Source organism: Pristis pectinata, chromosome 34, assembly GCF_009764475.1.
Source record: "Pristis pectinata isolate sPriPec2 chromosome 34, sPriPec2.1.pri, whole genome shotgun sequence".
Taxonomy (NCBI): Eukaryota; Metazoa; Chordata; class Chondrichthyes; order Rhinopristiformes; family Pristidae; genus Pristis; species Pristis pectinata.
In genome coordinates, this window is record NC_067438.1 from 9,492,822 (window position 1) to 9,505,396 (window position 12,575).

General features: G+C 44.3%; 1 protein-coding gene across 1 annotated transcript in view; it reads right to left on the reverse strand.

The window, feature by feature from the left end:
• Nucleotides 1-676: 676 nt before the first annotated feature.
• The window catches only part of LOC127585843 (uncharacterized), a 32,147-nt gene continuing 20,248 nt past the window's right edge, over nucleotides 677-12,575 (reverse strand). The window contains exons 5-6 of the mRNA XM_052043544.1: nucleotides 4,698-4,814; nucleotides 677-808 (exon numbers count right to left, since the gene is read on the reverse strand). Of these exons, the coding sequence (XP_051899504.1) occupies nucleotides 677-808; nucleotides 4,698-4,814 (249 nt within the window). The remainder of the gene's footprint in view (nucleotides 809-4,697; nucleotides 4,815-12,575) is intronic.

A 12,575-nucleotide genomic window follows, 5' to 3' on the forward strand; every position in this document is an offset into this window, starting at 1 on the left:
CACCATCCAGGGACCCAAGCAGTCTCTCCAGGTGAGGTAGCCATTCAGTTGTACATTTTCCAATCCAGTGTGCAGCATTCAGTGCTCATAATGGACACGAAAGGTTTAGAGGGTGATGGACCAAATGCAGGCAAATGAGACATGCTCAGATGGGCATCTTGGTCAGCATGGACGAGTTGGGCCGAAGGGCCTGTTTCTGTGCTGTATTGCTCTGTGACTCTGTCGATGTCGGGAAGTGGACATTGGCTTTGTTGGGGAACTGGAGATTCACTCACACAAATCTGTTCTCAGGTCAAACAGAAATGAATTTAGTCGATCGATATCTCACCTCAAGGAGGGGGAGAGGGTCAATCCCCTCCCGGTGTGATCCACACACCCTCCGTCTGACCGTAGAAACTCAACAGTGAAGCAGGAAATAAATATAATGACCATCTTGATGAGTTACAAACTGAGTTTAATATTCACAGTTAGAGGCACACAGTAATGTCAGCTTTTTATTGGATGTTTAGACATATCGTATAACATTTACTCAACCATCTGCACATTGAGCCGTTAAAATCGTAAACAGCAATGGTTCCACTTACTGTAAATATATTCTTTTCTTCATTCACTGCAGCAACAATGTTAATTCATCAGTTTCCTTACCGATATAAATCGGGTAATCAATATCTTCTGATTATTTCCTAATCTGAATCTGAGCATAATCTACATCCTCTTCAGGATTCTGCATCTTCCTTCCGTCGGTTCTTGGAACGTCCGGTGACTTCCTCTCTGTGTACAACACAGCAGGGCAGTTTGGTGATGAATTCTGAGAGCAAATAAAACAAACCTGGTTACAAGTTGAAGTTCTAATAAACCCCAAGGCATTTCAAAGGACGATAATGAAGCAAGAGTTGGCACTGTGGAATATACTGGGATCAATGTCTGAAAACTTGGTTAAAGGGATGGATTTTAGGAAGCTGCTTCATGGAGGAAGAGGCGGACAATTTTTGGAAGGAACGCCAGAGTTTAGCCGTGGCCAGGAGAAGACAATTGTTGGACAATTGAAATGGAAATTTCTGTAAGAGACCAGGATTGGAAACCCCATCGCTGGAGAAGATTAGAGAGTTAGGAGTGGAAAAGCAATCGATTAATCTGTAAACCTAACATTGACCGACCACCAATTGCAAACACAGTAAAATTGTTCTCCAACCACTCAACCATGCAAAGTCCTCCTCACTAACATCTGGGGAGTTGGAAGAGCTGCCCCACTGACCAGTCAGGGAACAGCCTGACTGAATCACACCTTGCAGACAATGTGCCGGACTCATGGGTTCCATCACACTCCCTGGGTATACCTTGTCCCACCAGAAGGTGGCATCACATTGCTGTACAGGCAGGAGGGAGGAGCCCTTGGAGGCCTCGGTATTGAATCTGGACCCATGAAGTCTCAATGCATCAGGTCAAATATCAGCAAGGAAAACCTCCTGATTACCACCCACCATCCTCCCTCAGCTGACGATTCAGTGCTCCTCCACGTCAAAAACACCTGGAAGCAGCACTGCCAATAGCAAAGGCACAGAGTGTAAACTCCATCAAGGTGTGCTGGTACCATGACTCTCTGTCTGTCCTATTGCAAGTTGTGATTCTGAATTGTGCATTTCACAGGGCTTGGCAGGGAAGGTGCAGGGACAATATTCCCCTTTGGTCTGGTGTCTAGAACCAGGAGTCAATCTCACAATAAAGGGTCAACCATTCAGGACTGAGGTAAGATTTCTTCAAAGACTGGTGAAGTTTGGGAACTTCCCACACAAAGGGGCTGTGGCATTATATTCAGGACAGAGATCGATATTTTTTTTATGGAATCGAGGTCTATGGGTTTCATGCAGGAAAATGGCACTGAGGTGAAAGATCAGCTGTGAATGTGAAGACCTTCACCTTCAGACTGGTGAGTCGTTGACCCTGGAGGGGCTGCCCTCCAACTAACGGTGTCTGCTGCATGTTTTTAATGTTCTTTGCCAGTAGGACAAGAAACGTGTACATGAGTGAGTGAACGAGTCTTTTGCCATCCACAGCTCCCCCACCACTATGCTTCTCTTAGACCAGTTCAAGCTTGTTAACAGTTGTATACTCTTGAGGAAAGGGAATATCTCTGCCACATTCACAGGCAATGACGTTGTTTCATGGGCTTTATTAATCACTCCTGCTCCATCTCCTCCTCCCCCTTTCACATGACGGGGAAGCAGACACCTCTCTCTCTACCCTGGAAAGACAAAACTGGACAGTTGCACCCCTAAGCAGTGCCAGCAACAGTTTAATGACGACGCAGCAACATGGATGATACTGAGTGTGTGTGTAAAATGGACTAACTGACAGGGCAGGTACAAAGCAGTATGAAGGTTGGTTAGTGATCATTCCTGACACTACAGATGTCAGTGACTGAACATGTTGCTTTGAGATTGACGGTCCCTTGCCCATCAGCCTCAAGATGATCTCCTCAAATGGAGGACGACACCGAACTGGCGAGGGCCCCACTCCCGAATTGGCAGCTTTCCTGATGCCCCCTCGTTGTTTCTTTCCAAAGCGGAACAGGTGAAGGACGTTGAGCAAACTTTTAGTTCTTGTCCCTTCGGAATCTTGAAGTGAGTGTGGATGGTAGAGGGTTGGAATGTCAACGTTGGGGTGAGTTTTGGGGACGAGGCATTTATTGATGGTTTGTGGATTCTCATCACAGGCAGACTGAATATCAGCCACCTCCAACTTGTATGGCAGGCATGGCTGGTCTTCTGAACTCCCCACCCCCTCCCCACCTTCCCTGGCACACAGGAACCTCCCCCAGCCATCACCTGTGTAAATCTGGGAACTCTTTTCTCCCTCTCAGCTGTAATGTGTGTTATGGGGAGTGTGCCTTTAAAGCCTAATGCCCCTCTGAGATTAGTGCACAGGAAAGTGTCTGTGGTTGTACCAAATGGATGAGGTTCCCTGTGGAACTGCACACATCTCATTTTAACATACGATTTTGGATGCAAAGTGCTCAAAAATGGTTTGATGAGTTTTCTGCAGGGGACCTATACACATTGACACACAGCAACCATTTAGGGCTGCAAGGGTGGAAGACATTCAATTTTTAGGTACCAGTTCTGTAGGATGGTGAGAGCAAGGCCTTCTTCATCTTGTGACTAAATGTCTGCACACAGGAGTAGAAAACTTTGATAAAATGTGACACTGAATCCCCAACCTATCCTTTTCTGGTTTACTGCTTTTAAATCTTTTTTTAAAAACATCCCAAAAAATGTCCCCATTCAAAATTGTTCAATGATACCAGGATATTAAAAAAATCCTTAAAAAACAGAAAAGGCCCTCTCTTGGGCTCCAAAGTACCAGGATGACTGCACAGACAAATGAAACAATGTCAGCAAAACGAAGGAGCTGGTCATTGATTTCAGGAAGTGGGGTGGTGTTACTCATTCCTGTTTGGATCAATGGTGCTGAGATGGAGATGGTTGAGAGCTTCAAATTCCTAGGTGTAAATATCACCAAAACTTGTCCTGGTCCAACCATGTGGATGCTATGGCACAGGATGCGCACCAGTGCCTCTACCTCCTCAAAAGGTTAAGGATATTTGGCATGTCCCTGATGACTCTTACCAATTTTTTTTGAAACAAATGCACCATAGAAAACATCCTAGCTGGATACATCACAGCTTGGTATGGCAACTGCTGCCCGTGAGCACTAGAAACTGCAAAGAGCTGTGAACGCAGCCCAGTCCATCACAAAAACCAGTCTCTGCTCCACTGACTCCATCTACACCCTGCTGCCTCGGGAAAGCAGCCAACACAATCAAGGCCCCCTCCCAGCCCAGTCATTCTCTCTTCTCCCCTCTCCTGTTGGGCAGAAGATACAAAAGCTTGAAAACCTGTACCACCAGGCTCAAGGACAGCTTCTATCCCACTGTTATCTGAACAGACTTCTCATACACTAAAATATGAACTCTTGATCTCCCAATCTACCTCATCGTGGCCCTTGCACATTGTGCACCTGCACGGCACTTACTTTGTACCTGCAGCTCTGTTCTGTATTCTGTTTTTCTTTTGACTATCTCGATATACTTATGTATAGCATGATCTGTCTGGATGAACATAGAACACTACAGCATAGTACAGGCCCTTCAGCCCACAATGTTGTGCCAACATTTTATCCTGCTCTAATATCTATCTAACCTTTCCCTCCCACATAGCCCCCTATTTCTCTATCATTCAGGTAAACAAAAGCTTCACTATATGTCAGTACATGTGCAATAATAAACCAAAACTAACTTATTCAATATGCCACCTGGATATTTTGCAGCAATGCTTTTCAGAATCAGAATCAGGTTTATTATCACTGACATATGTCGTGAAATTTGCTGTTTTGTGGCAGCAGTATGGTGCAAGACAAAAAATTGCTATAAGCAACATGAATGAGTGAATAGGTAGTGCAAAAGAGGAGTAACGAGGTAGTGTTCATGGACTGCTCAGAAATTTGATGGCGGAGGGAAGAAGCTGTTCCTAAAATGTCGAGTGTCTCTCTTCAGGCTCCTGTACCTCCTCTTCTCGTTACTACCATCAGGGAGGAGGTACAGGAGCCTGAAGACCCACACAACTTTTCCACTGGTATTTAGGTTCATGTATTTTATACATGTGATATATGACAGTTTAAGGTGGGCATTGAATGCTTACTTCCTGCACTGAAGCATGGGCATCTGTTTCTTTGGTTGTGTGCATTTTCCTTTTTGGATTAGCCTGTTGAATCCAACCAATTTCAGTATAGAGCACATCAGCTCTCTTCTGTTGTTCCTGTTATTAAAGAGAGACACGTTAATGAAAGGGTGAAGTTTCACTTGGTCCTCTGTGAACATAATCTGGCTTTGCCACTGTCTGTCAGACACACTTAACTTAGGGACACACGAGAATGCAGATGCTGGGATCTGGACCAACAAGTAATCTGCCGGAAGGAACTCAGCAGGTCGAGTAGCATCTGTGGGGGGGGGGGGGGGGGGGGGGAAGGAACCATTGATGTTGTTTCGGGTCAAAGCCTTGGATCAGGAGCGGGAGTGGAGAGGGGAGATAGCTGGTATTTAGAGGAGAGGGGGAGGAGTGAGACAGGGGCCAGAGGTAATTGGTGGACCAAGGAGTGGGGGGTGGGGGGGGTGGTAAATGATGACGGGCAGATCGAGCCAGGTAGGGGAAGGGGAGGGTTTGGAGATCTGCACAACTTCTGGAATATGCACATTTTACCCAAGCTGCAAGCAGTTATGTCAGCTACTTGTATCCTTGATTGTTGGAACTAAAACAAAGTCATTTCAGAATTAAGCAGCCTGCTGCACATGTGATTTTGTAAATCTGTCACTTCAATATAAACTTGCAGGAAGAAGGGTCCCAAAAACAAACGGAGTATGAACTTTTTTTGTATAAGGATTGGGGTCTTACCAATGGCTGTACATTGTGTACATTTGATATTTGTACGGTTACCAGAAAAAAACCTGTCAGGTTTCAAAGCAGCCGCTAAAATGATTGCACACAGCATTATAAAGTCCATCCTCAACTCTACAATAACTCACTAATAAACCATGTATATAATATTAGTAAATCATGTATAACTCAATTATAAAATGTCATCAACAGAAACAGTGACGAAATTTAAAAAGCACAAGGAAGAGAAGGACTTATCCACACAACTGTGTGCATCAGACACCATCGTGAATAAAGAAGAGAGCCCTCGGTGAGACCGCTGCAATAAGAACTCTGCCAGATGTGCACAAGCTTCACAGCAAGTATCTGCCAGAGGGCTTTTTCAAATTAACGTGACCCATTGTAAGCACAAAGAGCAAGAACCATAAAGCCGCTGCACTCAGTGGAAATCCGGGAATGCACATTACCCAGCTGTAGGTATCCTGTTTGTTGTATTACAGCAAGGACAAAAACAGTTGGAATACCGTGATGGTAGACATGGTAGTTGTACAGGAACACAATTCCCTCTGAAAAGTTCCCAATGTGTTCCAAAAGTCATGAAGTGATGTGCTCTACCTGCACGCAGATTCTGAAAGCCATTCTGTGTGTTAAATGTAGTGACGCTTGAGTGGGACATCTGACACTTGTTCGACAGGGTGATAGAAGTTGGCTGGAACTCTGCCACGTTTCCTCTCTCACTCACTCAGCTTGTCTGTGTCCATTTGAAGCCTCTTTACATCCTCCTCTGCACTCACAATCATACCTCATTTCGTATCATCAGCAAACATTTGGTCAGCTCAGCCAAATCGGTGATGTGGATGGTGAATAGCCGGGGACCACACAGTGACCCCCACATCTCAGCTGAAGAGGGATCTGTTTATTCCCACTCCTTACTTTCTGTCTGATAACCAATTCTCAATCCTTGTCAGAATATTACCCCCCCCCCCCCAGTTCCACATCCTCTAATCCTGTCAACCAATCTTCTGCGCGTGATCTTATTAAAAGCCTAAAATCCACATACACCACACCCACTTGAACAGTCTACTAGTCATCTCCTCAAAGAGCTCCAGAAGATGAGTCAAATGTGATTTTCCTTTCAAAGATCAATGCTGGTTCTGCTTAACATCATCTAAGTTCAATAATATGCATGACAGAGAAGCAAGAGACCAAGTGCTGAGCCATCACCCAACTGATACCCTTTAATTCCTGTCACTAAACCAGTTTTAGATCCCATGGGTTTTATTTTGACCAGCTGACCATGCAGAACCTTGTCTACAGCTTTGCTAAAATCCACATCAACTGTATCAAGTGTGCTGCCCTCATTGTTATCACGTCAAAAGTTCAATCAAGTTTAGTTGTCCACAACTTTGCCTTAACCGCTCACTGATTAATCTATGTCATTCTAGATGAACACTTATACTGTCTCTTAAAACTGATTCCAACAATTTGCCCACCACCAATGTTAAACTAATTAACCTACCTTTCTTGGTTTATCATTACAAAGAACACAGAACAGTACAGCAATACACCATCTCTTCAATCATGCTTTCATGTCCACTGTTCTCTGATACTCACTGACACAGGGCACTGGGAGTACTCTGGAGTTTACAGCCAGTGAAGTCCTGTCCGTAACCTCCAAACTCCTAAAGTTTTGGGGACCTCATCTCTTTTCTAACCATTTTGAGATGGACCACAACATCTGTCCGTTACCTCTCTCCCTCCTGAATATCCCGTAGGCACTCTGTGGCACCCTTGACTTTGGCACAAGGGAGGCAAATTCCTTATTGGTATTGATTATTACCATGGACACTGTTTACTCTGAGCTTTATGCAAGCAAGAAATTTCATTGGACCGCAATGTATATGACAATGAATCTGATTCTGAATCGATCCTGGAATCATGTTTGCCACTGCAGAAACTTCTACTTGTTCCCCTGCCCATACTATTCCCCACAACTATTTATCCTCCTGACCTCTCTCCTCCCTCCCTGTACTGCTGAGGCACCCAGGACACCTTGGCTCTGCTGCACTCCCCAGGAGAGCTGTTTTCCCTACTTGTGTCCAGAACCAGGTACTGGTTAGAGAGCAAGATGACTTTGGTTAGCCTTGTAAGTAACTACCAGCTCTTCTGTCCATCTGTCACTGAGTCTCTGCCTGCTTTGTGATTTTAAGTGGCGGGACAACTGCCATGTGTAATGTGCTGCCCACAGTCTGTAGTGTGGGTGGACTGAAGTGATATCAGCTGTTGCTTGAGCTCCGATGCCAGAGCTTTGGACAGGGAGAGGGGGGAAAAGAGAGAGACAGAGGGTCTGGCAGATGGAGTACAACATTGGTAAAAGTGAAGTCATCCACTTTGGAAGGAAAAATAGATCAGATTATTATTTAAATGGTGAAAGATTGCAGCATGCTGTTGTGCAGAGGGACTTGGGAGTGCTTGTACATGAATCACAAAAGGTTGGTTTGCAGGTGCAACAGGTTATCAAGAAGGCAAATGGAACGTTGGCCTTCATTGCTGGAGGGGTTGAATTTAAGAGCAGGGAGGTTATGCTGCAATTATACAGGGTACTGGTGAGGCCGCACCTGGAGTACTGTGTGCAGTTCTGGTCTCCTTACTTGAGGAAAGATATACTGGCTTTGGAGGCGGTGCAGAGGAGGTTATCCAGGTTGATTCTGTAGATGAGGGGGTTAGCCTGTGAGGAGAGATTGAGTCACCTGGGACTATACTCGCTGGAATTCAGAAGAATAAGAGAGGATTTTATCAGAACATAAAATTATGAAAGGGATGGATAAGATAGAGGCAGGAAGGTTGTTTTCACTGGTAGGCGAGACTAGAACCAGGGGACATAGCCTCAAGATTCGGGGGAGTAGATTTAGGACAGAGATGAGGAGAAACTGCTTTTCCCAGAGAGTAGTGAATCTGTGGAACTCTCTGCCCAGGGAAGCAGTAGAGGCTGCCTCATTAAATATATTTAAAACACAGTTAGAAAGTTTTTTTTGCATAGTAGGGGAATTATGGGGAAAAGGCAGGTAGGTGGATCTGAGTCCACAGCCAGATCAGCCATGGTCTTATTGAATGGTGGTGCAGGCTCAACGGGCCAGATGGCCTCCTCCTGCTACTAGTTCTTTATATATGTGAGAGAGAGAGAGAGAGAGCGAGAGCGAGAGCGAGAGCGAGAGCGAGAGAGAGAGAGAGAGAGAGAGAGAGTGCAGAAAAGGATTGATGAGAGGGGGTTGCAGAGAGAGAGAGAGGTCACAGAGTGACAGAGACAGGGAGGAGACAGACAGTGAGGGGGAATGGAGAGAGAATTGAACAGGAGACAGGAAGTATTCTGGAGTGTGACATGATATAATTTGACGGGTCTAAGGTGCCTTGACATAGCAATTGAATCAAATAAATGGAGATAAGTCAAAATATAGTACCGGGACAGCACGTCTTTCTGTCACTTCACCTACTCACCAAAATCCTGAATCTTAAAATCTATTGGAGCATAACTTCATGTGCTACTTGTTGTCAGTGTTAACTTTATCTTGTCATTGTTGTTGGAAAGATCGGCCATTCCATTGCTGTGCAGTGTAGAACCCCTATGACTTCTTCCATGTATGTACTAAGCAGGAAACAGATTTAACCTTAGGCCACAGCTTTTGGTGAACAACATTAATTGCACATTTAGCTCATCACTCAACTTGTACTGTATTGGCACCTCCACTAGCTGTAGATGGACAGGTCGATGGTAGCAAGGTCAGTGTGACGAGTGGGACCTCAGCCACACTGTGCTCAGCACAACAACCAATGGATGAAAAGGTCAGAAAGAAGTACAGCAAACAGCAGGTGGAAATTGGACCAATTGAGATCAAATTGCAAACAAACAGACTTAAAGAGATGAAAGAAAGAATAAGTTTGAGGAGAAACAAGAGAGGAATGAAAAGAGAGGGGAACAAAGGACAATTGTGTTTGGCAACTGTACTGTCCCTGGACACAAAGGGTGTGACGGGGCAGCTCTGTGATGTGTCTATCACACTTTGTTCATGAAGTGCGCCAGTGTCTTTACTTCTTTAGGAGGTTAAGGAGGTTTGGCTTGTCACTGAACACACTAACAAAATTCTCCAAGTGTACTGTTGAAGGTATCCCGACTGCTTGCATCATGGTCTGGTACGGCAATTTGAATGCACAGGGACGTAAGGAGCTACAGGGAGAAGTGCACTCAGCTCAATACATCCCTCTCCACCATGGGTAGTATCTACAGGAGACACTGCCTCAAGAAAGCAGCATGCATCATGAAAGATCCCCACCATCCGGGCCATGCCTTCTTCTCACAGCTACCATCGAGCAGGAGGTACAGAAGCCTGAAGTCCCACACCACCAGGTTCAAGAACAGTTACTTCCCTTCAACCATTCAGTTCTTGAACCAACCAGCACAGGCCTAATCACTACAGTTTAGCAACACTATGACCATTTTGATCACTTTTCACTAAAATTGACCTTTTTGTTCCAATTGTGTTGAAAAAGTTGTGTACAATTTATGTTCAATTTCTGTTTCTCTTGTGACTGTTGTGTATCTGATGCTCTGTGCCTGTGATGCTGCTGCAATTAAGTTTTGCATTGCACCTGTGCACACATGTACTTGTGCAGGTGACAAACTCGACTTTGACTTTGAAATATAGAACCAACTGTCCATCAGGATCAAAGAAAATCTGCATGTTCCTCATGAGAACAGACACTCCAAGGGGGAGATTATTACAGACCACGTGAATCACCTCTTCTCTCTCTGTAGCGATGTTACAAAAATAAGCAACTCTGTTGACTATTAATTTATCCAGACACACCCAGAGATGTCACAAAGAAAACAGCAGTGGTGCAGAGCTTTGAGAACAGGTCCAAGATATCGTTTTTTATTCTCAACCAAGTGATGTTTACCACATCATGCTTCAAATTATACATGTACTGTGTCCAAAAATATTATTTTGGGAAATATTTGTGTTATTGATTGCTGAAAAAGCCCTCATCTCTCCAAAACTAACCTGGATACTATAAAACAGAGATGGCAAGAGTGCAACAGAATTATTGCCTGGATGGATGCAAAGTATTAAAACCGCCAAGAAAATTCACTACCTGTTGCAGTGGAACTCCAGAGCTTCATTGCTCCCTTTCTGAACCTTTGGTTGAGTGTTGTATCAGGGACAGACCTTATTTATGGTGTCCTTTGGGTTATTAGCTACCCATGCCAAATGGATGCCATGGGAATAACTTACATTGATGTTGAAAGTGCAGCAACTTCATGTTAAGTGCTAAGTATCAGTGAGGACCCTCATGGGAACTCTGATTTTTTTTAAAAATCAGAAATAAGAACAGAAAATTCTGGAAACATCTCAGGTCAGGCAACATCTGTGGAAAGAGAAACAGGGCGAATGTTTCAGGTCAGAGACCCCTTGTAAAAGTGAGAAAACAAGTTAGTTCTAAGCTGCAGGGAGGGTGGGGAAGGAATGGAAAGGACAAAGGGAGTATGTACGACAGGGTTAGGTAATGATTAGCATGGTGATAAGATGTGTGGTTGAAAGGTTAATTGCGACAGTTCGAAGAGAGAGTAAACAAGGGAACAATGTAAAAGGTGTGAAAGGCAGGTGAGAGCTGTTGCTCAGAACTGAAACCAGAGAACATTGAAATGCATAGGAAATCAGGCACGGTCTGTGGAGACAGAATTACAGTGAGGATCACAGATAGATAACCTTCTAACACAAACAGAGAAAGTGTGTTACCTGAAACTGTTAAATTCCATACTGCGCCCAAAGACTACAACATGCCAAGTTAAAATGAAGTCAGCTCTGGAAAACTGATGGAAGAGCGGTTGCATTACAACGTAGAAACAACTTCACACATCAGGTGTGGCTGCCACAAACACTTAGAGTCACACCTATTTTTGTGTTAACTGCTTTCCGTTGTCAAGCTCACACCTGACCACAGCACGACATGCTCTTTCCATTTAGAGGTAAACAGTACGCACTCTGCAACTTGTTTCCTGTGAAGCTGCACTTGCTCTTGACCTGGTTGTATCTTTTGCAGTAACCAGCCAGGCTCTCAGCTTCACCTGTAACACCTGTGTGGCCACACAGAACACCACTGCTTGCCGCACCCTTCAGACAGGAGAATTACGCAAGGAACAGCCACTACCAAGTCTGGTCTGTCATTTTAACCCGGCGAACATGGATCTCTTAATGTCAATGTCCTTGTTGGGACAAAACTCTTAATGCTGATGGATCAGAAACTTTACCAATCCCGTCTACACTTGTGTAAGAAATCACCTAAATCCTTGACCATGATGGTTTCCACTCCAACATTAGTGAAGTTATCTTCAACTTACACAAGATCTTGCCCAGTTTGCACATAACAGTAGGCTGGGCTTCATATTCATAAAAAAGGACAGAAACACTGGAGAAAGTGCAAACTTGATTTACAGGAATGGAAGCAGAACAAATAGATATGGAAAGATTGAAGAGAGTGGGGATATCTTCCACTGGATGGATGTGGAGAAAATGCATCCACTCGCCCTCAGTTGAGGCAGTCACGACTAAACCCAACAGTCTAAATACTGAGTGAGGGGTTAGAACATGGAACTCACCACCACAGGATGTGCTGGAGGCAAACTGCTGGAATATTCTGGGAAAGACATCAGAAAGGAAAAGGGAATGGAAAAATATACTGGGAAGCTGGGAGGAGGTGGGTAGAATGGGGAGGCTGGTGGGGGGCTGTTTCTGCACTGAATGGATTCCCAATACTTTTGCTTGATGGTTAACTATTCCCCATACAGAAAAGCAGCACAAAAGTAAAAGTGATAACAAAACAAATGTGATGATGAAGTACGCGAGACTATCGATTTTCTTTCAGAAATGCTAAACATCAGAACACATTGATGAAAGATCATTAACCTAAAGCATAAACATCGTTTCTCCCTCCACAGGTGCTGCCTGATCTACTGAGTATTTCCAGTGTCCTTTGTATTTATTTCACATTTTCAGCATTCACAGTATTTTGCCTTTGGTCTTTCTCATGTTTAAGATCTAATGATCCAGATTTCTGGTTTATTGTGTAAATATGATCATGCACTATTTCCTT